This window comes from Haemaphysalis longicornis, unplaced genomic scaffold (genome assembly GCF_048455015.1).
Source record: "Haemaphysalis longicornis isolate Haplotype H1 unplaced genomic scaffold, Haemaphysalis longicornis Haplotype H1 scaffold_9, whole genome shotgun sequence".
In the NCBI taxonomy this organism is placed as follows: domain Eukaryota; kingdom Metazoa; phylum Arthropoda; class Arachnida; order Ixodida; family Ixodidae; genus Haemaphysalis; species Haemaphysalis longicornis.
The window spans coordinates 66,519,245-66,544,467 of record NW_027526460.1 but is presented as its reverse complement, the minus strand read 5'-3'; the positions used below and the strand labels follow the sequence as shown (position 1 = coordinate 66,544,467).

Genomic DNA, 25,223 nt, shown 5'->3' with positions numbered 1-25,223 from the left:
CAAGCACGCTGATTTTCTCGCTTCCTGCAGCGGTACTGCGATGGTCACTGAAGCCCCTCAGAGTGACGCCTTTGTAGCATTCCTTTCATCCCGATGGCATATTTACGGCGTAATGTATGACGACTGCGCCGGCTTTAGCGCAATTGCTTCTCGCGTCCTGATAAATGTGCACGGGGATTGTTTTGTTTTGTGTTTTCCTATTTTGTGCTTTATCGTGTATACACGCTGATACCAGTGGCTGGCGAACGGCGTCGCAAAATGAAGCATGTGTGAAGTACAATCGCAGGGTGCTGCGCTATCGACAACGAAGTGCCAGCGAGATGAATCCTGAACCTTTATTCATTTTGTTTATTAGATGCGACGCATCTCTTGCTCTGAGGCATGTCCCTCCTGCGTCATCGCGCCGTCCGTCCGCATACCTCCTTCGTTCTTCTCTCCGACCGCTCCGACAGCTGTGTGCAACTCTCACTCCGGCTCATTATCATAACAACAGCTGCTGCGCTTGTTTTTGCGCGCGCTTCGCTGCGTTAAGAACTGCTCCGGCGCGCGCGGTGTGCGCAAGTGCGCGCAGGCGCGACTCTCCTCCGTTGTCTCCTCTCCTTCAGGCGCTGTGAATATAAAGCGGGTAGCGCGCTGCGGCGGTTCAGTCAGTGCTCCCTCTCGTTCGACTCCGCGTGACTTTGCTTGACGACTCCGTGCTTGACTTGATTCTTCCGATGAAGACGTGATGGAAGCGACGGTCCCTTCAGCGAGTGGGCTGACACAATCCAATACCAGCGTCAGCGCAAACGCTCAAGGCAACGTTACGACCAATTGAACCCCCCGATGCGTCGCGTCACATCAGGGTTCCCTCGCGGGAGGATGGGCGTAATTTTTATGTATACTACTCGACACTCACCATGTCTTTCAGTTCGTTTTCCGCTGCCGATAAAGTCGGAAATTTTCAAGCGTATTAAAAGAAATGTTCTCTGTTTTGTTTCTTGCTGCCATTTTCCATACTTAAACATAATCGAAAGACACTCATTAAATAGTTTGCTCGCTCTGCACGTTAGCATTCGTCACCATCGCAGAACGCCCAAAGATTATTCTTTACTTCTAGAAGGCATTCCTTAAGGGGAAATTGGCGGGCTTATCAATAGGTCAAGGGATCCTGTTAGCTGAGCAATTCATGCCTCCAGAGATCAAGAAGGACTGCTTACAGATGGCCATCAGAGCGGAAGGACAATGTCCAAAACAGAAGAGAAGGACTAGCTGATTGTTGAGGCCGTGGTTGAAGACCTGCTCCTTAGTACGAAATAAATTCGGGAGGCCCTAAGCGATTAATTTGACGGCGTTCTTCGATGGGAACCCGAGTGGCCGTTTTGACAAATACTGAAGGGCAGACTGAACAGAAAATATATAGGAGTATCTTTTTGGATAAATTTTAAGTAGGGAACCATACAACAAAAAAATTTCTTTTGCAAACCTTGGAAAATGCCTACTTTATTTCAATCGGAAAGCCCGCTGAAAAATAAGTTGAGTGGTAAAGTAGCATAGAAAACAAAAACTATAAATAAAGGCTCGCGAATCATCTCCCGGGCATTTCGTTGTTGATAGCATGGCACCCTGCGATTGGATTTTACACTCGCTTCATTCGGCGACGATGTTCGTAAGCCGTTAGTCGTATCGTGTAAAAACCATGAAGCACAAAACAAGGAAATACCAACAAAATACTGCGCGTAAGCATTTGTCAGGACGCGAGGAGCATTTTCGCCGAAGCTGGCGCAATGGTCACGTTACGCCGGGTTCAGACTGTTGTCGCAACTGTCGTAACAACTTTAAAGAATGACGTAATTTCACGTCTCATCCAACCGAACTGCGTGACACGCCATTTCTTTACGTCCATAGATCGCGATATGCCTATTGCGTCGGTAGTCTGAACATAGCCTTAGGCGGCAAATGTGCCATCGTGATGAAGAGGATGCAACAAAGGTGTCGCTCTTCGGTACTTCAGTGACCATCGCAGTGCGGTTGCAGGTACCCAGAAAATCAGAGTGCCTGCGAGTATAAAAGGACGCGCATGCGCACCGCGCCGGTCTCGAGAACGGGCGCCAGGCCTCCAGAGTGCGCCTGGGTGGCTTTTGCCACGCGCTCACATGGTCCGGAATATTTAGTCCCCGCCTGTACATATCTTCATTCGCAGCGACCAGTAGCATGTACAAAAAATACCCGTTGCGCATTCACCAAGTAGGGCTTCCTGTTTGATTGAACGGATGTGTGATAGAGTGGCCGTATGCCTCGCTAGAGCTTAGTGCAGAACTTTCATAAGTTACTCGGAGCAAAAAAAAAAAAAAAAACTTTTGTAGATTACCTTCACACCCCAAAGCCTAACCAAAGTGATCCTTCTTTCGCTCGCCTCTGGGCCTGGAAGCACAGCGAAAGCTACAGTCATAACGAGCAGAGAGTCGAACTGCGTGATTCACTTGTCGCAGCGGATACGCCTTCTAGTACGCAAAATGTAAGCAATCATTGACATGATGCACCAATAGCTTTGACGACATGCAGGGCAAATTGACGCCAAACTTATGAAGTCACAACCATGCTATCAAATATTGCGCATAAGATATAAAAGCGCTTGCCGTGTGTTATACAAATTAAGACGGAAGCTGAGGTTGGCAAGAAAAACATTTCTTCAGGCTAAAAGCGGCGTCAACACCATAATGTAATCAAGTAACGTTAATCCAAAAGCGAGCGAAAGGGGAGTGTTGGGCTAAAAGAACATCGCACAATCTTTTTTGTCGTATCTATTTCTTTCAATGGCTTCTAGTAACGTCGTTGAGCTCTCTACTTCAACGCAGCTTTGTTGCGTTATCACCTTCCCGGGCGTCACCGACGGCACGCTATCGTCTGCTGCTATGAAAGAAGTTTATCGGGTGATAGCAAAATATTACGGCCGTGACCATCGATTGGTTCACGCTGTAGGGACAGCAAAACACTACGCTTGACGACGGCAGACGGCAGCGCGTACCGATGCCGCCCATTCACTCATTCGTCAAGATCAAGCTCAATCACCACCGTAATGAATCAAACAGCCAGTTTTCGTTGTAATTGTGCTGTTGAATTCGATAATGTGACCCGGAACCTGACTAGGAGGAATCTGGACAAATACCATGCGTTGGGTTCTTTGTAATGGAGACGCTTGTGCCGCCCTCCTAAGTTTCTGTTGGGCCTAAAAAATATTTTTTATTTAATTGCCAAATATAAAAACAAAATACGAACCATTATTTGTACGCTCCGTGAAACAGCAAAAACTTATTTCTTTCGGTATAAAACCGCTCTAAACAGCGCCTCATGCGAAACTGCGCCTGCTGCAAATTCACGGGAATTTCAAGCCGCCGAAGGTCGGTGAATTTTTTTACCTTATCACGTTGACAATTTCCGCCATTTTCAAGCTGTTACGTAACACACCACTTTTATGCAGCTGAAGTTGCCAATGTGTGCCCTAAGCGTTCCGGCCAACTATTTAAATTACGACACGTCTTCTCAGTCAACCACAGAGAGGGCGTGCCATACAAGCGGTATTATTGAATAGCTAAAACAGCGCTCCGTTGTCATGTCTGCTGCATTTCGTCTAGTTTCTCCTGGCCCGCCGAGAATTATGCGCTTTGAGTAGATAAAAATTGGGTAAACTTTAAACCTCAGGCTTGTAAACGCCAAGAAATGTGGAAATGAGGAAAGCACACACAACCGCTTTGTCAACCGGAACAACGTCACCTAAATGGAAAACCAACCAGGAAAGACTTCGGGCGAGCTCACAGTACGCGGTGAATTTAATGCGTCGAGAATAGGGCCCCTGGTTAATTATTGCGTGTACTGCTGGAACTAAAAATAGTCGGACGGATAAGCGATGGACGTTTCTCAGGACTGCCAACAACGAGTAGACCGAGGAAAATAGAAAAATAGTTTCACCAAAGTTGTAATCGATTAGATGGAAGCATAGCGGTAATATGTGGCCAAGATATTTTTCTCCCATTTGTCTAACTACGGGAAGTGATTGCTACTATTGCATGCAGAGATTTCCGTTTTTTTTTAAAGTGTTGAAGTGTTCGATGGTTTTTATTGACAGAGCCGGTGTTTGTACGGTACGGCGAAAATACATTTTGTTTTCGTGGGTGACTTGGTCCCAACCCGTCCGGTTTACTTTCCGCTATATGCCTTACCACTTTCTCAATGATTACAAGCGCAACATTTTTTATGATTACATGGCGCACGGGATCATGGATCTGATTTATGAGACTGATGGCCACATGGTTTTGAAAGGAATAAACGCAAATGAAAGATTACATCCCGCTTGTAACCACCTTGTTCAGATTAGAAGTTTATAGTGTTTGTTTATTAACAGTGGAGCTCTTCTAGTCCTGGGTTTTACCAGACTTGGCAGCAATGATATTACAGTAAGTAAATTGCAGTAATGAAATTGCAATATATAAATGAATTTTTGCTGTAATGACTAACGCAATGACTTAATTTCGAGTACGGGTAATTTATTAATAAAATAAATAAATTCAAGCCAGTATTTTCTTGAAAATTACTCATTACTCTCGCAATTCGTTTTGACTACGATATAGCATGTCCGCTTCACTTACGGCATAAAAAGTTGACCAAGAACAGTTTAAGTAGATTTCCAATGCGAAGAGAGTATCCGGGCATTGGAGCTCTTGAACGCGAAGAAAACAACGCTTCAATGAGAGCTCTGAAAGCAACTTCGAAGTAATTTCATTACTTTTGAAAATTAATAGTAATGTAATGTCATTACGTCTGGCCACCTGTAATTTCTAATGTAATTTAATTACGTTTTAGAAAATGCTAGGCAAGTAATGAGTAATGTAAGTTACTTACTTTTTAAAAGTAATTTTGCCATCTCGGGGTTTTACGAAGGCCTGTCCTGGTATCGCCTCACGATCCCTTCGGAGCTGGTTTCTCCCCCCGTAGGTGAAGCCTACTTTAAGAAGATCTGTGTGTAGGCTAAGTCATTGTCAGACGGCGTTCCCACGTTGCCTGTTACGCAGTGAAGCATAATCTTCAACGCAGAGAGTATGATTACAGAAGAGGGCTCTAACTCTTATGTATCGGGAAACAATTTACATGACAATCAGCCGCTAACACAACTAACAAAACGCCAACGATATATGCCGAAGCTGAAATGGCTTCTTCGTAAAAATAACTCCACAGCTCCGATGGGTCAGCAGATTTCACGGGTGACGCTGGGTTTTAAATTTTTTTTCAGAGTTAACACCAACGCACGTATTTCTAATTAAAAGGCAGTTTGACGTCAAAAACCTGCAGGTTATTCTTTTTGTGACCTGCAGGAACACTTCACGGGCCTTAAACAGATTTAGCATCACATGTTTGTCACATTAAACATTCTCGACTTTAGGTAAGCTGTCATAAACATTAGTATTTAAATTTCAGGTGGGAATATCTACGAATAGTCCAACATAGAGTGATCTTTAGCAGAATTGCACTCACCAACGCCAGTTCATCAGCTCGCGGAAGGAAACGCCTTTGTAAGTGCTGGTAGAAGGATTCGTCCGGAATCAGCTCCAGGGGCGGGTAAGGCGATAAGACGACGCCGTCCTTGACGGGAGCTTTGAGCGCGTCGTCGTCGTCGGGTCGGTGAGAGAGCGCCAGACATGCTGTACCCTGCAGCAGTTCGTCAAGGCAATTGTTGCTGAGGTCTTCGCTAAGCAACTCAGGCATGCTGCAGCATTCAACGGAGCAGGCTTCCACTATTCTGGCCGTGTAGCAGTAGTGGCCGATGGCATGCGCGCAGCGTTATCGCGAGACACACCGAATCGGAAGATCCACGTAGGTATCTTGGTGTGAACTACAAGTGGTTGCCACACAAGATATCCGCTACATTTCAGTGCGCAATTGCACTTTTCCGTTATCCTCGCAGACTTTCAACAGACCGATTGGTAATGAGAGATAAGAGGAATTCCAGAACCCACAACATAAAAGCGCAAAAAGGAGCAGACGGGACACTTTATATTATTCTATCTTCCTGATGTGTGCATAGTAATTAAGCCACCTAGGGATGTATTACGTGGGAACATCTGCTCTACTGATAAAAGGGCACCGCCAGTGCAACGACCGTGAGGAGGTATCCCACTCTTTCAGTAGATAGATGGCGATAAAGCGGGTGTCTCGAACAGGCCGAGCCCGTGTGCTTCCGGCAATGCGGTGTTTGTCTGCAGCCGAAACCTTCTAAGTGTCCTTTATCTTTTGCAGCAGACCCGCCTTCGACCATCGCTGGTTGCTCGGGCCACTCGAAGTTCCGTCTTTTGATATTTATTGCAAAAGATGTCGCTTCGTATTTCCCCCGAGTATAACCAGTTTGCACAAGCAAACCAGCGGTCGATTCTTCCTTGAAGGCTGCTATAGAAAGGCAGCCAGCCGTGGAACCGTACGCGGTATACTTCTACAAGTATTGAGGGAAGTGAAACTCGAGAATGCCACTCACGCAAGGATTTTTTTAATATAAAGATTTTATTTACTGGTGTTTCTCAAAACGAGAAAAAAAGGGGATTGGGTATGTTTACTCAATATCTAAATATACGACTGTGCATGTTTTATAGGCGAGAAATGCCTCTGAGAACCCGGGCTGCACCCGGCACAGAGTATAGATTAAATGTTACCGCATGAAGCAAGACAGTAGAGAGTTTTAGCTGACTGTTTTTGACGCTCCGCTATGCGCCCGACGTACCGCTCAGCACAACCGGAGCGTCAGCAGCAGAAAGACTTTTAGCTAAGCGATAACCGTGTGTCCCTCGACGGGCAATGATTGGCGTGACTGGTCGTTGCGCGCGCGCGTGCAAACCAAAACTTCATCCTAAAAGAAACGTAAGAATTGGTATTTGGCCGCCCAAACAGAGCAAAATACTTTGTTTCGTGGCCTCATTAAACCTTTTTTGTATAATGTATTCGCTGACATGGCATAATTTTTCTAGATAACAAAAAAGAATCCGATAAACTTTGGAATAGCCAAGCCAAGGCTGTCTTTCCCGGGGCCGCATAGAAACAGCCCCGCGCTTCAGTCGACGTTTTCGGCTTCCGTTCTAAAGCTCGTTGAGGTGTGTGGCACCTTTGCATATTGGGAAGAGCTGTCGCGATTTCGTCGCTCGTGTTTCAACTGAAGAAACGGAGTTCGCCTTAGCCCTCGCATCGCGGGGGCAGCCATGGTAAAATTCCGCACGGTAGCGTAAGCTGCCGCGACGGTCCGCTAAGCGGTCCGACGGTCCGCCCCGGTTTTAGAGGAGCGGGGCCCCGCTCCGGTATCGCCGGTAGCGCGCTAGCACGCCACGCATGCGCAATGGCCCTCCCGCTTGCTATCAGATGGGAGCGGACCATCATAAACGGTTAGCTAAAACTCTCGAGTAACTAAAGATCCGTAGCGGGTGCTCAAACGCGACAGCGATATTTAAAGTAGCGACACGCTTACGAAGGAACAAATATTCAAGGGATTGAAATGTGGTACACATTGCAGCTAGCACGCCGACGGGAATGATGTTAAGACTTCGCCTTGAATACTCAAATTCAGATACGTTGTATGCTACAGATATCATAAAGTTTATGCTGTCTACGGCCGCTTTCTTCGCAGTCATACATTTATGTGTGGAAAAAATGCGGATATATTGCCTGCATCCGAAACTTTAGTTTAAAGGAATATTTTGACGACAGTCTCCCGATTATTTGTAGGGGCTTACATTATTGAAGCTGGTATTTCTGCCTCTGAGCACAGCGCCGTCACGTGCGGCAGCGTGGCGCCGTGGGTTGTTGCTTGAGATGCTAGTTGGTAAGGCACTGGTTCCATTCATTCTCCTTCCTACGTTCTTTTAAAAAATTAACTTTATTCTCTGTGCTTTTTCTGCACCTTATTAACGGTTATTTAAAAATTTCTGCACTTAGCCACACAAGTCTTCAACACGGCACAATTGCAGTCAAGTTGCCTACCCGGAACTTTCTCCCCTAAATATCCCCCATCGAATTGTGCTTGTTTTATAGACATACAGTCATTTAATTTCGTTGAGGCCGGTGTTTTATAGTTCCTTCAAGACATCCCTCGGATTGGGGCAGTGCAGTTAGGTTAGAGTAGGTTGGATTACTTTGGATCTTGGCTTAACATAGGTGCGCGAAACATGCACGCAAAATAGGGCTTCGCAGAAGATACTAAAATACCAACTGCCTGCAATATATCCCCATGGCCTGAAGTGCCGGCGGCCGCCGTTTCCCTTTGTGAGAATACAAAGTGATAACTGCTAAGACAATTTATGGATCTTGTGCTTCTTTGGGTTGAAGGATTTTGTTGCAGAAACGTGTGCGCTAAAATTAGGCATTTGTGGTAAATATTGCTACAATCGTTGGGCGACCTAATAAAAACAAAGAAGTGTATCGGACTTTATTGATTCTCATTTCCATGAGAACCTTCCTTTCATTAGGCGAAGCTGAGACGACTGATAACCGAACACGACTTGCACGACAAGCGTAATGAGTCGGTGCAGACCGTTCGCATATAAAGTGTAGGCCATTGTGCTTTAAGAGCTAGCTGTCATTAAAAATTTAAGATTAGGCCCAAACAATCATCTAAGTATTCACGATTTTTAGACAGCGTTGTAAAATAGGACGCACAGAGTGCTTATAGATATCATTCTGATTTATCGCTCGTGGGCTTCGCGCACTCATGCTCCCAAGGTTTAAGATTGATATGCGTGCGTCACCCTCCGTCGGCTGACTGATTGGGAGCATGCGCATAAGGCCATCTTTATTAAGAATTTATTGAATAGCTTGGAATTGCTGGCGAATAGCGCTGATATGACTAGTAACCAAGACACTGACAATGCTCCGTTCAGTGAACCAGTATCTTCTGATACAAGAACACGAATAAAGAGTAGAACGATTTGTGCCCACGGCACTCTTAAAAGAAAAGTATTGGCGTACAGGTGCCCCATCAGAAGTAATTGGAGCATGGGAGCTGCGGCCGAACCGCATAGGAACGCCGTGTAGCTGCACCGGCGGCAATCTAAAGGAGCAGAACACGCATGCGTGCCTGCCGATACCGATAGCCCATTTATACTTTTCTGCCCACTTCTTTTAACGCGGCTTCGAGCATCATTCGCAGTATACTGGTCTCAGCGATGGCGCTGATAGCAGACCCACCTAAAATATTAGAAAAGAAAAATTGTAACTTCAAATCCCTGCGATTGCGACGCTTGTCCAACAGCTCGCGTGCTCTGGAAGTGTGTGAGCAACGCTGCCAGTTACCACCTCTGCTTTTAGCGCCATCGCTGAGACCAGTATGCTGCGAATAATGCTGGAAGCCGTGTTAAAAGAAGCGGGTTGCGAGGTATAGATGGGCTATCACCGTCGGCAGGCGTGCATGCTTGTTCTGCTCCTTTCGTTTGACGCCTGTGCAGCTACACGGCGCTTCTATGCGGTTAGGCCACAGCTCCCATGCTCCCATGCTCCTATAATATCACATACCTGCTGGTGAATATTGGCAAACACTTTATAAAACTCTAAATCAAAAGAATCATTTCAGTCAGTTCACAGATTTATTCAGTTATTGTGTGCAAATTTCGTACTATAAATTTGTGCGTACCGTACTATGAACTGTAAAAAGTACTATACATTTGTGCACAAGCACGAAGGTCGAGTACAGAAAATCTGCGCGAACACTAGGAAGCTAAGCAAAGCGTTAGGTGCCCGTAGAGTGACACATACCCTTCCACATGTTTTGAACAATGATATATAAATTGAAGTTGGGCTCAGCTATCAACGCTCGCATGTAAGACAAAAAATAAGCTGCTCTGTATCAGACGCCAAATGACAAGACGAAGCGAATGTGTTTTCTATGCTCACCTAGGAAAAGTTTGCATCCGATAGGCACCACATATTTTTTGATGAGCTTGTGTGATGACGTTATGTAATAGGACGTCTATTTTTATTCACATCGTTGTTATTACAGTGATAACTCATCAAGTGAAAGGAATTACCTAAACTGTATAGGTATTTAGCTTTTTATTTACGTTACTTTTACTTTATGCGCGGTGAGTACTGAACACCTAGTTTTAGACAAAAAGCTGAAGTGCCTCATTGTGCCAAGAACCGTTTCTGATGATCGGGTACGACAAAAACCGCAGCTCCAAAGTGCAAATAAAATACATTTGAGTTCGCAAGGAATTTGCACCCGCGGCAGCACAGTAGGAGCCGGGTGCGCTACCACGGGGCTCTCTCCGCACGTCAGCAGCAGTGGTACAAATGATGTAGCATAGTGGGTGCCCTGCGACACGTGAACTTTGTGGCATGTGAGTAGAGCAGGCGCGCAGAAGCCACGTAGTACAGTCGAACCTCGTCATAGCGAACACTGATATAGTGAATTATCAGATATCGCGAAATAAATACGAAGTGTGTTTGGTCACGGTTCATTTCAATCACACCTATTCTTTTTATAACGAAACCTAAACCTCGATAGCCGCGCGATATCGGCTATAGCGAAGAAATATTTGGTTCCCGCGAGGCTTGAAACTCGACAGCTAGAACACTTACGAAAGATCTGCAACCGTTTTTTAGTAGCAACCTTTAGTGGCAACTACAAAACAACCGTTTTTTAGTAGCTTAAGGCCCTTTATTGCGTTGACACTGTGAAAAACTTCATTCCGCTCAGACTGTGAAAAGCCACCAGGCGAAGGTCGCATTCTCCTTCAAGTAAATAAGAAGGCCGGCCTGTTTTGCCGAACGAACGTGGTTCTGCTGTAATTTCACGTTCTCACGTTCCGGTCTGTTTAGTGTGAAATGCCACAAGGAGACAGATAAGTACTACCACGTTTATAGTGGGTTCGAAGCGCAGAACAATTCGTTTTTTATCTAGGATTATGCGGCAACCAGGTTACCGATTTATTAGAGCTGCTCTTTATCTATATGGTTATAACGAATATCGGATATAACCAACTAATGTACTGCCCCGGTACTACTTCGTTATAACGAGGTTCTACTGTATTCTGATTCTGGGAATTCTGAGGCGTGTGTTAACAGATTCCTAGTTGAATAATTTAGCACTAAAACCCGCGAAAGTAAAAGCAAAAAGAAGCGTAAAGCGTAAACACGATGCACCAGTGAATGAGCCTGTGTAAATAATTAGCGCCAGAAGGCAAATAAGGAGACGTAAGTACAATTATTCAGTAAATAACTATTTGATAAATGTCCTTGTGCTGTTGTGTTCAAAGCACGTTAGAAAACTTACGTTCCTCAAAAGTTTTCTCCTTAGGGCCAGACCAACAGTGTGAAGGACTCCGTGGAAAGCTCCCAAAGATCCTCCCTTTCAACCAACGCCGCCGACGCCTGAGGGCTTGGTCCTGCACTAATATTTTCGGGGCCTCAAAGCCCAGATAACGGCTTCGCCATACATCCCTCGGGGTGATTGACCGAAAACATCGATAAACGTGCTTGTGATAAACAGGGCAAACACGTGCTTCGGATGCTACTTTAGGCGGCGTCCCTGGGTACGAGTCTAGGTACAAAGAAAAGACAGCCCTTCGCGAGCAACTGTAACCACACGCAAATGGGCGAAATTAGCGTGATTATTGGCAACACTATTTCTGCAATCTCTACAGTGGAGCTGGGTGTAAGCAAAAACAGCAGCACGGGCTACATACGTCGAAGGCACACGCGACTCCGGAGTTGCTGAGGTAAAAAAAAGAGAGTAGTTTTATTTTGGATACATCCGCTCATATCTGGGAACACCGCTAAGGACGTTTATCATAGAAAATAATCGCCCAAATTAAACCTGGTTATAATATATGCATTGCTCCATCGACCAACCCAGCTGGGAAAGAAGACCATAATCTTTATTACTACCTAGAATACAAACGGCTACATTGCGGTGTTTTGTGAAATATTTTGTGGTTGTCATGTGTGTGCCTCGCTGCCGAAGGTTGCATGAAAGAGTTTCTGGCCAATAAACTCCACAAGACACGTCACAAGTCTCCCGATGCAACTAGCGATTTAAAGGAGGTTCCCTGTACACCGGTCGGTCAGGGAAGAGACAAAGACCCCTCATAAATGCGGGACACACATGAATACCAGTAGCAGAGAAACAAAAAAGGGGAATACAGCCATTCCTGTCGCTTGATTGGTAGTACAGCCATCACTGTCACCTAATTAGTGGAATATTCGAGGCGTTATTAACAGGATTTAAGTTTGAATTTATAAAAACATCGTGTGTGTCCTTATTCATTCTATTGCATACCAAAAGTTTGAATTGAGCCATTTTACGCATCACGGATGACATGCTCCCTTTACTATGTCTTCCTTTGAATACTGACGCATTAAAGGGACACTGTGGTGAATTCGTCAAGCTCCTGTTTCTGCTCCCAGTGAGTATACTAGCTCTAATAAAGAAACTTTTTATCGTTTATCCGGGCGATAAGGCAGCATTTATTTCATAAAGCGTGCAAGAAGAAAAACTACCGTGTGCGGTTTGGACGATGTCCAAGATTAGAAGTCACACCAGTTTCGGCTTTCGTTCTGCGAAACAGCGTGCTTGGCATCCGATGGTATTGTTGCATGGGCATTCTCGGTATGTCAGTAAGCGTATACCGTGCTTCTGCCAGGTTGTCTGCTCTAAAATCCGTCAGATAAACCTACCAGCACGGCTTTGAATGGCAACAACCACTAGCCGAGGCGCACGAGTGGATGAACGCCCTCCACATAACGGTAGACGCTTTTTTCCCTTCCTTGGGGCTTGTCTTGATCGTGCTTGTATCGTAAGAGGTGTGTTCACACCAGGCCAGGCCAAGGGTCGGCTGATTTGGGACTGTGCTTGCAAGCAGACGGTGCTTATGGCAACATCAAAGCCAGGACAACACGCGACCGCGGCAGTGTCAGCCTGCACGCGTTTTGCCAACTCGCTCGTGGAGCAATTAACGTTGCAGAGCAAACATGGTGAATTCAGTACAGAAACCACTACCCAAAAACAAATAAATCAATTGAAAAAAAAAGTACTCTATTGAGGATTCGAACTTGCGACTGGCGAAACGATATACCTAGTGCTCCAAACTACTCGGCCATAAGCCAGTGATGCCAGGAAGCGTAACTGTAAAGCATTAATGTATAGCCAGAGTACATTCTTACTTAGCCTTAGCAATCAATGCAGCTTAGGCAACTATTTCTTGTATAGCACTCGTGCAGTAAGCGCCCCCAAATTCCCACAATATCTCATCTCTAGCGATTTCATTTCTTATACGGAAAGTTGTTCGCAAATGTGTGGTCGTGCTACTGGCGACTGTGCTAGTTCACTCATAGCAAAAAGAGCTGCACGCACCAAGGTTTTACGCTGTACGATAAAAGTATCGGTGGATTTTATTTCCTTATTACCTGTATTAACTTCGCGTACTGTTCTCCCACCTTCAATTGGCTTTTGAGTTTTCTCCTAGCGTAGCAGTAAGTCAAGCATCACATGTGCGCTTATGTGGAGCGAATTGGACTTGGAGCTTGATACAGTCTGCGGATTACTCTCAGAAATATTTTAGGACCACGGATTCATCCGTCAAAGCAGCGCCAAGCTCTACGAAGTTTATTCTCTTATTTGGATGAAATTGGCCTAATTTCAAACTTGTAAATTATGTGGTCCAAGCTCAGAACAAAAGTCCGCTACCGCGCCAAGTACACGACAGTTTTTTTTTCTTTTCTATCCTGCCCAGCTCTTCCTTGGGCCTTTTCTTCCCCCATCCTTAACCCACAGCAGAGAAGCATGTAAGCGTCTGTAAATGCCGGCAAACCTCTCTGCTTTTCCAATAAAGAGCCTTCTCTCTCTTCTCTCTCTCATACAGTCTGCAAACTAACAAACTGAAGGTATATTCTGAGTGGCACAACCGAGCCGTGACTTAGTTTTATCTGAGCGAACGAACTGCCACGACCCGCCGGCCGCCGTCCGGCTAAAGGCTGGGCCGACTGACTCTGTCGGGAGGTCGGCGAGCCGTGCAGTAGCGCAGTCAAGCAAAGCTAACTTGTTTTGAAGTCATACAAAACGTCATTGGAAATCGGCAAGGAAGATGCAGAGAGGAAGACAGCTTTGCGAATTGATTTTTCTACTGAGTAAATGACGTAAACGCTGCGAGAGTGATCGAAACATGGCCTAGAGACTCCAGACTACAATTTGCGCCAGGAATCCCGCAGTGTTTAAAGACCACTTCAGTGTCCATTTAAGGTACGCCACGGGTTTATATTTTATGTGCCAATAAAAGTATCTTAATCATTTAATTTCGCAGCCCTAACTGCTTGAAAATATATGTTGAGGTAAGCCGACATTAGTGGACACCCAATTTAGAGAATTTCGAAGAAAAATAGTTCAGGCTTGAAGGGAAATTGCCAGCATTCAGCTTTTAATACTGCTATAAATGCCGCGAACAGTTATTTGTAGCAAAGTTTCTGTGATAAGGGCTTCTTCGAATGAGCATACGTTCTCAAGATTCGTTGGGCATTTCCATTTTTCAGATGTAAATCAACAGCAAGAAAATTGAGCGGACGTCTGTCCTACGTGAAAGTAAGCAGATTTTGAAACATCACGCGTACAAATACCACAAAAAAAATTCTGACCATGCCCATTCTTGAATAAATTTAGGACAAGATCATCCCTGCCACATCTAAAATCTCAGGTCTCATTGAAGTTAAGGCCTTCAGACTAAAGCTTTTGTGAAGTCCTTTGCTATATCAAAGAACACCAGCGAATCCAACCATTACGAAAGTGTTTCATTTGAGCTTACTTAGGACTGCCGATTAAAATATATTCCAAAAAAATTGGCGCAGCATTCACTAGTAGTTCAATGCTGAAGAAACAGCGGAGTTGGGGGCTGGCATAGCTTCTTCCCTCCTAGGATCTGGTCCTGGGTTTCACCCATGGATTGGCGTCCTGGCATTGGAAGTTCTCCATTAGTCGAAATCTGGGGTCGTTTAGCCGGCGATTGTGCTTGTACTCCACATAACGAGGGCCTTACTCGGGATTTCCCGCTCTACGCTGCCGTTTAGGCGCCGTGCCTTGGACGCGATACTCGGGGTGGGATTGTAGCCGTCTGAAATGTTCTCGGGCACAGACACGAAAGAGTTCACGCTGCGCTATTTCCTTAGAAGTTGCATACTTCTTCGGGCAACCCATGTTTTGCTTGAGTCTAAACGATGTATTTTGAGCGAGCCTCGATGCGGTGTTTGTCGCTGACGCGGCAACACGAAGTATCCGACACCCCGTCTGCATAATGACGGCATATTTATGCGAGACTTGGCTCCGACTACGCAGCTGCGTGAACTTATTCAAGTCTCGGAGCGGCGCCCGCGCCAGGCGGCTTACGCCATTGGAGTTCTTTTTTCTTGGTGCATATTTTGCTCAGGCCATCGGACCAAGCCCAAACCTACAGACTTCCGCTCAGGTTAAAAATGTTTTCCTCGAGGCGCTAAATGCTTCAGAAGACACCGGTGTGCAACCGCATCGACTTATCTGCAGTTCAAATACCTGTTGGTTGCAACAACGATGCGTTTACTGCGTATAAGTAAATTTGCATTCACGTTTACACGTTTGTCTTGAACATTTCTGCGACAAATTCGGCTGATCCGTTATTGGCTGTAAATATAACAGCAATGACATAATTACAGAGAACAGCTTTATTTTAAAATTATTCAAAAGCTTTCTGTGTTAATTGGACGGGAACAACTTATTCAATCACGTTATTTGCGAAAATAGAATGTCGGTGGTAATAATGGGTTTTACAGTACAACATGATCAGCTGTCACCCAAACAAATTGTAGGTAATTTGCTTCCAGCTATGTGACAACGTTTTCGTTATTAGGCGCTCTGCTCCCAATTGAGAGCACTTATGAGTAGTTTTTCATGCCCTAAATGTGCCTTTAGTACCGAAAAACTACTATTTAAATATCCATCGCAAGTGCCGAGAATTGTAGACACTTTCTTTTTCAGCTATGTGACAACGTTTTCATTATTAGATGTTCTGCTCCCCTTTGAGAGCACTTATGAGCAGCCTTTCATGCCCTAAAAGTACATTTGGTACCGAAAAACCAATATTTAAATATGGATCCCAAGCGGCGAAGGAACTCAGTAAAGTAACCGCTGCCAACAAATAGACAAGAATAATAAATCACTGAAAAAAGACTTAAGATGCGCAGGAGCTTTGTGAGAATAGTAATTTTGTGTGCCGTGTACACAGTCCTGCGCAAGTTTTTTTCGCCGTGCCGTTAGACGGGCCTGACTTTTTCTTTTTCAAATGAACTTTAGCGGAGTTCTACAAGCATGTCATTCGTAAATGAAGCAATAGTCGCACTGTAGCAAATGTTGTCGTGCTTTTGCTGACGGCAATCCACAATCCAGCATTTCATGCAGAGCACCTTCAGGCGCCTGCTCTGACGGAAGAAGTCTTTGTCGCCAGATGTTCTTATCGTAGGCGTCCAAACAGTGTCTACTTCTGGTATTCGACTGTTCTGGCGCAATCTACGATTTATAGTTCAAACGAAAAAAAAAGGTGAAGGCTACCAGCACAGTGAATGCGACTCCGAGCTATTGTGGAGCTGTTCAAGCCCCTCAAGATGAGAGAAAATATTTCTGGTATGTTGTGCGTGATACATCTTGATAATGCGCCTTCCTAAACAAGTACGTAACTTAGGAACAACCACTCCGCCGGGAACCTCTTGCGAAACCACGAAAATGTACCAGGGCTTTACGGTGCACAAATGCTGAAAGTGTTTGGTAAAGAATGGAGTAGAAAATTTGGCCTGCTGTCGACTCGCTTTTCCAAGTAAAGACTATACAACGTTGGCAACTGTCCGCTTGCAGGAGACTTACCGGGTTGGATTTTTTTGTATGTTTAGGAATAGTAGCTGTACCCTTTCATCGTTGATGGTGTTACATATATGTTTGCCTTTTAACGCAAGGTGCCTTTATCTCTACAGCGCACTTAGCAACAGAAATGTACCTGACTATTTCTGGAAACAGAAAACGCAACAGAAGCCAGGCGTCGGTCGCACTGTAAACTGTTCGAGTTTTTTATTCATAAATCGGCGGTCGGCCTTCTTTTGAAGTCGTACCAACTTCGTTGCTATATTCGCGAAACATGTAGAGCATGTCCTCACCCGATGCGATGAACATTGCTGGGTCCAGAATTAGCAGTGCACCACGGAAGCATCCAATTCCCAGAGAAGCGGCAACATCTGCGGCCTGCACCGCATCAGTAGAACCGCCCCACATTTTCCCGCTCCGAAACGTAACAGTGAGCCACCGGAATTCAGGGCAGTTTTACAGCGTGCAGTCTATGACTAAGCCGGCGTTTTTAACCTAACCAGGCCACCAACCCGCTAGCATCAATTTCGACGTCAACAAAGAGCAAACCATCTATCCCTCCCCCTTAGCCCTGCGCAGAAGGGTGAGTTCATCCTCTCACCCATCCTTGTCATCCTCTCGATAAATTCCTCCGCCAACTGACTGGCAGGCCAGGCGAAAAATTCAGCCATTCCACGTGTTGAGGTCGATGACCAGCAAAACTTTTTAGCACTTGACATAGGGATGACACAAAATTAAGGCGAAAGGTATGAGCAAATTTTGTTTCTCTCGAGCGTTGGCGGCGGACATCATTAAAGGTTTTACGTCTCGGACCCGCTACATACATGAAGGCGTAGCCATAAATTTTCCCGTAGTTAAAGCTGGTCAAGTCTGCTCTGTCGAGCTCGAGCTCGGTTGTAGCGAAGCGTCTGCCAGCAACCACCGTATCCACAATTCAATCGCAGTCCACGCACAGACATTGGTCGACATCGCCTGTGTAAACACGAGGTGAACTGCGCAAGTAACGCGGAGAGTGCGGAGTAAAGGCAAATTTGGTCGACCGATAGCTCGGTGTTCGCGGGCTTTCGTGCGCAGTTTGTGAGAGCACGCACGGTTACTTTTCCTCCCATTTCCCTCACAGCACCCTCCTTTTTTAACGACGAGCGCAAAGACGCTTCCACTCCTGCCCCACTTCCCGTGGTGCTAAGCACCGGCTTTATTTTAACGGCTATAAAAGCTTCTTTTTCAAGGTACAAATTCAAGAAACGCCTCGTCAATTCGTGAGGTGGCGGGATGGTACTTAAGCTTGCACCTGGACGAAGCAGCTTCACCTAAACTAGTGCCTCCCGCACCTTTCGGAAACAGACCCTGTGAGTATTATGCGGCCAAAGGGTGAACTGAAGGGCTTGTTGGTACATCATATAATTTGAAAACAGCACGGAAGACGGGACGGAGCAAGTAATAGACGACACAAGCGCTGACGAACAACTTTTTTTTCTTCTCTTCCCCTAGTTTTTTATGTATATATTTTCTTGCGAATTAAATCGCTCAGTTGTTCGTCAGCGCTTGTGTCGTCTATTACTTGCTCCGTCCCGTCTTCCGCGCTGTTTTCAAACTATATTATGCGGCCCCCGTCGTGACGTCAGAACCCCTCACTTTCCTTGCCAAGGCATACACGGTAGTTTTGACCTCAAATGCGGTTACACACGAACAAACAATGATCACACCCAGTTGGCTTTGTCCCCCATCTTGATCCGTAGCCTTATAACGTCTTGGCTTCGTTTCATCGCATAGGTCCAAAAAAGCAGCCCCTGGCCCCCCATTGGCCGCCCAGTCTTGGCCATGTCGGCTTCATGCAGTTCGGCCCTCCGCCTCGAAAGGATGCCTGCCACTGAGCTATTCTGGTATCTGTGTGCATTGTGCTTGGTCAACCAGCATTTGTGGAAACACAACCTGAAACCGCCGCTGGCATGCAAAGCATTTCCTTAACGCTTGCTCTACAAGCAATGGCCCGAAATACTTTGCCTAAACCACCTACAAGCCCTAAACTACCTCAAGCCAATTTTAGGACAGTACGTATAGGGGTGCATGTTTCGGCAAACGAAGGTTTTCTGACAGAGCTATCCTCTACACAGGTGTAATTAGCGATGCTTGCTGCCTGGATGCTCAACACCGGTCGTACTATCTCAATGCCGCACTCACTTGCCGCGTTACGTGAACATTTGTGGCCCATTTGTAATTCTCTGCCCATTTTGAACGAAGAATACCACTGGAATCGTCAGCGGGTACTAGACCATTGTAGGAATATTTGCTTGGTGCCGACAGCCGTCGTCTTCCCCAGCTGCTTTGAAAGGGACCCACAAACACGAGTTGTTGGCAAGTCCAATAAAATACCATGCCTGGTCCTGCTTCGGACAGCCAGAAGGAAATCTCGCCTTGACCCTGTGTACATGCTCCGAAATGAATATTCTATTAGCACACAGAGGAGAAACGTATCCTCTCCCTTTCCTTCCTGGCGTCGAGAAAAAGAAATCTTGGAATTTCATCGGACAATAAAATAAGCCAGTGTAACCGGTCCACAGATCCCTGGTCAAGATTTATTTACTCCACTGTTCCACTCCCGCTTTCCTACCCAAATCGCTGTATGTTAGGAAGATGCCTCAATAAAACAGAACATGCAAGAAATAAACATAAGTAACAACCAACTCCTTCGCCAGTCTTTTCCACCTCCTGCCGACGATATTCATCCTTCGCCTCCAACAGCAGCCCTAAAGAGGATCACTCGCCGCCTCTAAACAAGAGCTATTTCGTCACCGCAAAGAGTTTAAAACTTAGACATGTGCGGATGTTACAGTGGGTTGTCAGCTTACTAACCGTGCTGCTCAATACGACGGGTAAAGAATCGGTTTTCTTGAAGAAACCATACGGCCCGTCATGAAAAAGCCGAAGGGGTTCTAATTACTGCCTAGATTTTTCTGACCATCTCACTCATACCCTCCGCTATGTAGGATACTCTGCCCGTGTAGTCCGCTCCAACTCAAAAGCTCGCCGCGTGGTAGTGCTACCGTTGTTGTGCCTGCAAATACGCGATACTCCCCCAGGATACCTTTTAGCACAGCCAAGATGTGATTCGGCTGGTTAAATCTGACCTCCCTTGCGTCGCCCTTTATACTTTTAGCCCCTAACTCTTTATTATCAACCATGAACCACTCGTTCAACGGCCGCGTACCTAGCACAAACCCACTTAACCCATCAACTGGATGTACATGTTCTTCGAAAGAGTTCACCCAAGAACGCACACACCTACCTTTTTATCCTAGGCGCCTATAGTCCTCCACAACACCCCGTGTTTTCTTTTATTGTGGTAATGAATTGATTGAATGATTGATTGTTAGTTTAGCGCGCTGACGCTACACAGGCGATGAGACGTGCCGAAGTGGAGGCCTCCGGATTAATTTTGACCACCTGTGGATCTTCAACTTGCGCCGAAATCTTGAACGCACGGCCGTTTTTGCTTTTCGCTTCTATAAGAAAAGGGCCTGTCGCTCCAGAAATCAAGCCCGCGCACTTGGGATTATGCAGTAACAAACGAGGCGAAAATAACACCCAGCATTTCAGGTGATTGTTTTCCAGAACTTAATCGCACGCAGCGTAAAGTACAGCTTCCGAAATGCAGTTACAACTTTCCGAAATGCCGGATGCGACACAGCAAGCATGTCGCCTTTTAACTGATCAGAACTTTCCAATTCGCATTGGAAACACTGCATTCCTAGACCCGATGTTCACGTATAAATTCACACTTGCAAACGGTACGCATTGTGATGACACCACAGACAGTGATCACTAAAGGGCGGCTTTGAAGAAGCGCATTTTAGGGGCTGAAATACGCAGGCACAACAACATTACAGGCCTCAAACGTCGGAAACACAGGCACCATAAATTCTTATATAAATGCAAATAATTTCAAACGAAGGCATGCACAGCCTATATCTACGACGGGAAAACCGAAAGTGTTAATGTTTGTGATTGCACAAAGCCGCCAACGGGTGAATACAGGCGTTAAATTGTCCCATAAAACTGCTCGACTAATGGCGCTCCGTTGGAGTGATTGAACAAGCGCACTGGTCACATTCATGTTCAATGCCTCGGTCACTTGCTCGAGTGTCGCATTTCAGCTGGCTTCAAAAAGAATACTTGATAGCTGGGAATAATAAATAAAAAGGTATATTTTAAGTCCGCCTAACGCAATTTAATTAGGACACAGCAAAATAGAAAATAAAAAATGCATTACTGCACGATTTATTAGGAATGTATGGTTTCGCATAAAGACTTACAGGTCTATTAATTTTCTTGTATACAGTGGTATTACCTTATCTGTTCGGGAAAGACGTCCAAACACTGCCAATTACACTTCCATGGAGTTGACGCGCAATTTCAGAATGGTACTGAGCAGACAGAAACAGCTTTTTGATGGAAAAGCGTGCTTTAGAGCCCGTCCGTTCTGTGAATTTTAAGGCGTAAGAAAATGCAGCCGCGGAGTTTTGTTTCCCCGTTGTCTCGTAAATACACGAATGATTTTCTAATAAAGGCCTGTTCTATATTCAACACTGCGTTGAAAATGAAATGGGATTTCAGTATTTTTTGTAGAAACGAGGCCCATGTTTGCCTAAGTCTGCTTTGAAATCACGCGGAAACTGTTCTAGGGCTCACTGAGAAAGTTGTGGAAACAATTCGAAACGACCACCATCTCCAGGTTTTTTTATATTCAAACTTGTGCCTCTTGTCACTGAGAATAAGCGTCGAATTCTACTTCTAGAAGAAGTTGTTTTCAGAGAGTTGGTTGAAATAGAGGTCTGCGTTGAACCTGAACTAATGCAGAATCACCTGTAAGAGTTAGGTGTGGGCATGTGGCCAGATGGAACCACTAAAACCACAATAGGCGATTCAAAATACCCATTGCGCAGATTACCCAAGCAGTTGCAAAATGCGCCAAAAGAAGTCATTGCAAAGTTGGACGCACCCATTGCACAGCTAAGCCAACCCGCTGGAAAATGTGCCAAAGCAAGTGACTGCAAAGTTCGGCGCATTTTTTTATAACCTCCACGCAACTTTACTACGATACTGCCATGAAGCATGAACCCCTCTGTTTTAGTATATAAGCCCACTCGCATAGTAACTGCTCACAGACTCCGTGATCTCATTGAACCACCTACTAAATAAGGACCACTAATCTGACTAACTCGTATCTGAGAAGGTGGATACCACCGCAACTTCGGTTACCAATTAGTATTCATCTACGCTGTCAAAAGAAACCCACATCTCGACGCATACGTTACACTAGTCGATGTGGGTTGAGTCATCGAATACTGAACCCGCAACACATCCACAGGCAAAGTTTACGCCCACGACTGTTTTCTGGAACCCGCAAACGACTCACGGGAAGGCATCGCGCCAATAACAAGCGCCTAAAAACTTGCACTAAAGTGAAAAGCACCAGCACAACTCTTAGACTGTAGTGCTTACAGCTAGACAATGGTCTATATCCCGCCAGCATGAAACATACGACCATAAAATAACTATCTAAAACCCCTAACGCAACTACTGAGAAAGGAAACTACCCATTACCGCTGGACCACTGTCTACGTTCTAGCAGCATAAAACATGGGTGTACGAAAACATCTAAATCTCGCTACACAACCTCTGGGAAAGGGCGCGTCCACAACAAACTTCTAAGCAACTTTCACTCTAATAGCAATGCAGACGTCTGAGGATTTATGATTCACTGCTGCACCACTAAATATACGTGTACAAAAAAATTGTACACGTTTCCAAAACCAGAAAAATCCCGTTGGTTAAGAATAGCCGCGCCTCCTCCCTGAGGGTTCGACGCGTTTGCATAGGTCAATGACGTCTTCGATATAGCTGTTGAACGTCTCGCCACCCTGCTGCCCGCGTGCACGTAAGCGCTGTTCGGTGCGTAGTTTTTGTACAGCAGGGCGGCCGAAAATTCTAATGAATTCAGTACAGAAATTAGACCAAGGTCCCGCTATGCGAGGACTTTGTTCACCACTGGTTCACCACTTAGGTGGAGGATAATGACCTCTTTCCCAAATAGTGTTCACCTTTAGTGCACACTTGTGTTTACGCCAGATGTCTCCTTCTGACCCAAATATTGGTACTAAATCTTTTACACCTCCTATCAAAAAAGACCCATCGCAGTATAAATCAATGGAGACATTGTGTAACGTCTCGCACAAGGAGATCTCTAAACGTCGCTAAAAACAATCTATTTTGCTTTTAAAAAGTACCGCATTGAACGTTTTTTGTAACGACACCACCGCCGCTCTAGGAATCAACGATTGTCGTTACGTTATGTTTCCCGCTCCAACTCACAGCACAAATAAAAGTAACAAGGATATGTAATCTCTTCTTTCCAATTTCTTACTGACCCCATCGAACATCGTCCTGTGCGAACTATTATCACCCATTGACAAGGTACATTATATGCCCATGATTCGGCAATATGGACAACCGCCGGGTCTATCAGCGCACAGCGGGGTGCCTTTCAAGAGCTGAACATTACTTGCTTGTGTGGCATAGCCATTGTAATCGGCCAACCCCATCGTAATTCTATCAGCGGTCGGTTTTTAAGGCTTTGTAGAGACAAGAAGATGAGGTGTCCGTGCGGGACGTGGAGATTTGGGTGGTTCGCCTACGGCCCAGGCAGTAGGGGTCAGCTGTTCAAAGTATCGGCAGCCGAGAATGCTGTCGTCGGTGGTCGACATTGACTTCAAGCTTTTGCATCACGGCGCTACACCGGGGCACCATGCATATGACAACTTTTCGCTTCAGCTCTTCATGCATTAAAAGGCAATTTGTTTTAGCCTTTACCCGTCACTCCTGCTTTCATGCGCCTCTTTGGCAGTGTACTTACGAGGTACGGAGCCATTCTAAAGAGACTGCATGTGCCACTTGATTGTAATCATCCCTCCCATCCTTATAATGGTAGCACTAATGTGGGCTGGCCCATCTAGTTGCCCTCGTCGACTGCTCCGGAACCAGTGCAGCCTTGCGGTAACGTCGTGTCATGGCAACGGGATTCGGTAAAATGGGTACCAGTCTATCTCTGTTGACGTAAGTGAAAAACAGCTTGGTGGTGAACGTCTGGGCGTATAGGTGGCTTTCTGGATAACTTTTCCCACAAGTTATCCGGGAAATGTTTAAGGAGAAAACTAGAACTGTATGCAAACACCCCCACTGAAAAAATATTAGAAAAAGATATATAGTAAGAGCCTCAGATTTTATTGCAAAAATAAATTCCCGCCTCTACGACTGAGCGTAGTAGGGTCGGAAATATCAAACATTATATCAAACATGTCAAACATGATATCATATCAAAAAGTATCAAACATCAATACTTTAGAAACAGGGCCTACACTTACTGCAACAGGGTGACAAACACAGCACGCTTAGGAAAAACGCATCTGAATCAGCTACAGTACTTTAGTTAGTGGTCACATGCGCCTTGAACCGAACGTACTTATGGAGAAAGGTCACCTACCATGTTTCTGATCCGCAAGTGGCGTCGGGTCGGTAGCAAACCTGTGGCCCAAAAACGGTGCTTCAATCTGCGGACGGCCTCAGTTCCGTTCAATACCGGCCTTACAACGCGACCCAAGGGAAGCCCACCTTCCTCTCACAACTGCGTGCGGCTATCTTTTGTCCCCGTCGCACGCACGAAAGTTCTGTGGCAAACGCAAAATCATTTCGGCTACCGTGTTTGCCGTCCTTGACGGTGGTAGGTTATGATAACATCAGTCATTAGGGTTGCCGCTTTAGTCCTAGGAGGGATGAATAATGAGACCAGGGGTGATGCCAGCAGATACGGTCCCAGTGTGGAATCCTGAAAGGCAAATATCAGTGTGCCGCAACGAGCCAGCAGGAACGCCTCGGTTGAGCCATCCTAACGACGCGCCTCAGACGAAGACGCCAGGGCAATTACCGGGAGCGATTTGACGGGCTGCATCCGGCACAATGATGGAAAATAAAAGTGACGTTGTCTTTATTCAAACGCGCACAGTTTTCGCAACGACAGGCAGTTAATTACGCCCGTGTCACGACCCAGACTGAGAGCTAAGCTTGCGTTGCAACAGTTCCATTGTGCGTCGTCTTGACACGTGGCGTCAATCGACTGGGGCCGGTGGCTCTTTGCACCGTATTCGCAAGTAAGTGCATTATTCACCGCCCCTTCGGCCCTGAATTTTAACGTGACAGCGTTACTTAACTATATAGTGAAGCCCAAATCACAAGCAATTGCACGAAATCCAACAGGCGAGTGGTCATCAACATAACAAATCGGCCTTGTGAAAGG

General features: G+C 45.7%; 1 protein-coding gene across 3 annotated transcripts in view; it reads right to left on the bottom strand.

Moving 5' to 3' along the window:
- LOC144151391 (luciferin 4-monooxygenase-like) overlaps window positions 1-24,550 on the bottom strand; it is a 50,642-nt gene extending 26,092 nt beyond the window's left edge. Inside the window, exons 1-2 of one of the 3 annotated variants that reach the window (XM_077682431.1) lie at window positions 24,414-24,550; window positions 5,509-5,682 (exon numbers count right to left, since the gene is read on the bottom strand). In XM_077682431.1, coding sequence (XP_077538557.1) covers window positions 5,509-5,682; window positions 24,414-24,416 — 177 coding nt within the window. In that variant the 5' untranslated portion in view covers window positions 24,417-24,550. Of the gene's footprint in view, window positions 1-5,508; window positions 6,050-14,929; window positions 14,981-24,413 lie in introns of those variants that run through there. The other 2 variants (XM_077682430.1, XM_077682429.1) reach the window with 2 other exon arrangements.
- Between the last annotated feature and the right edge of the window lie 673 nt (window positions 24,551-25,223).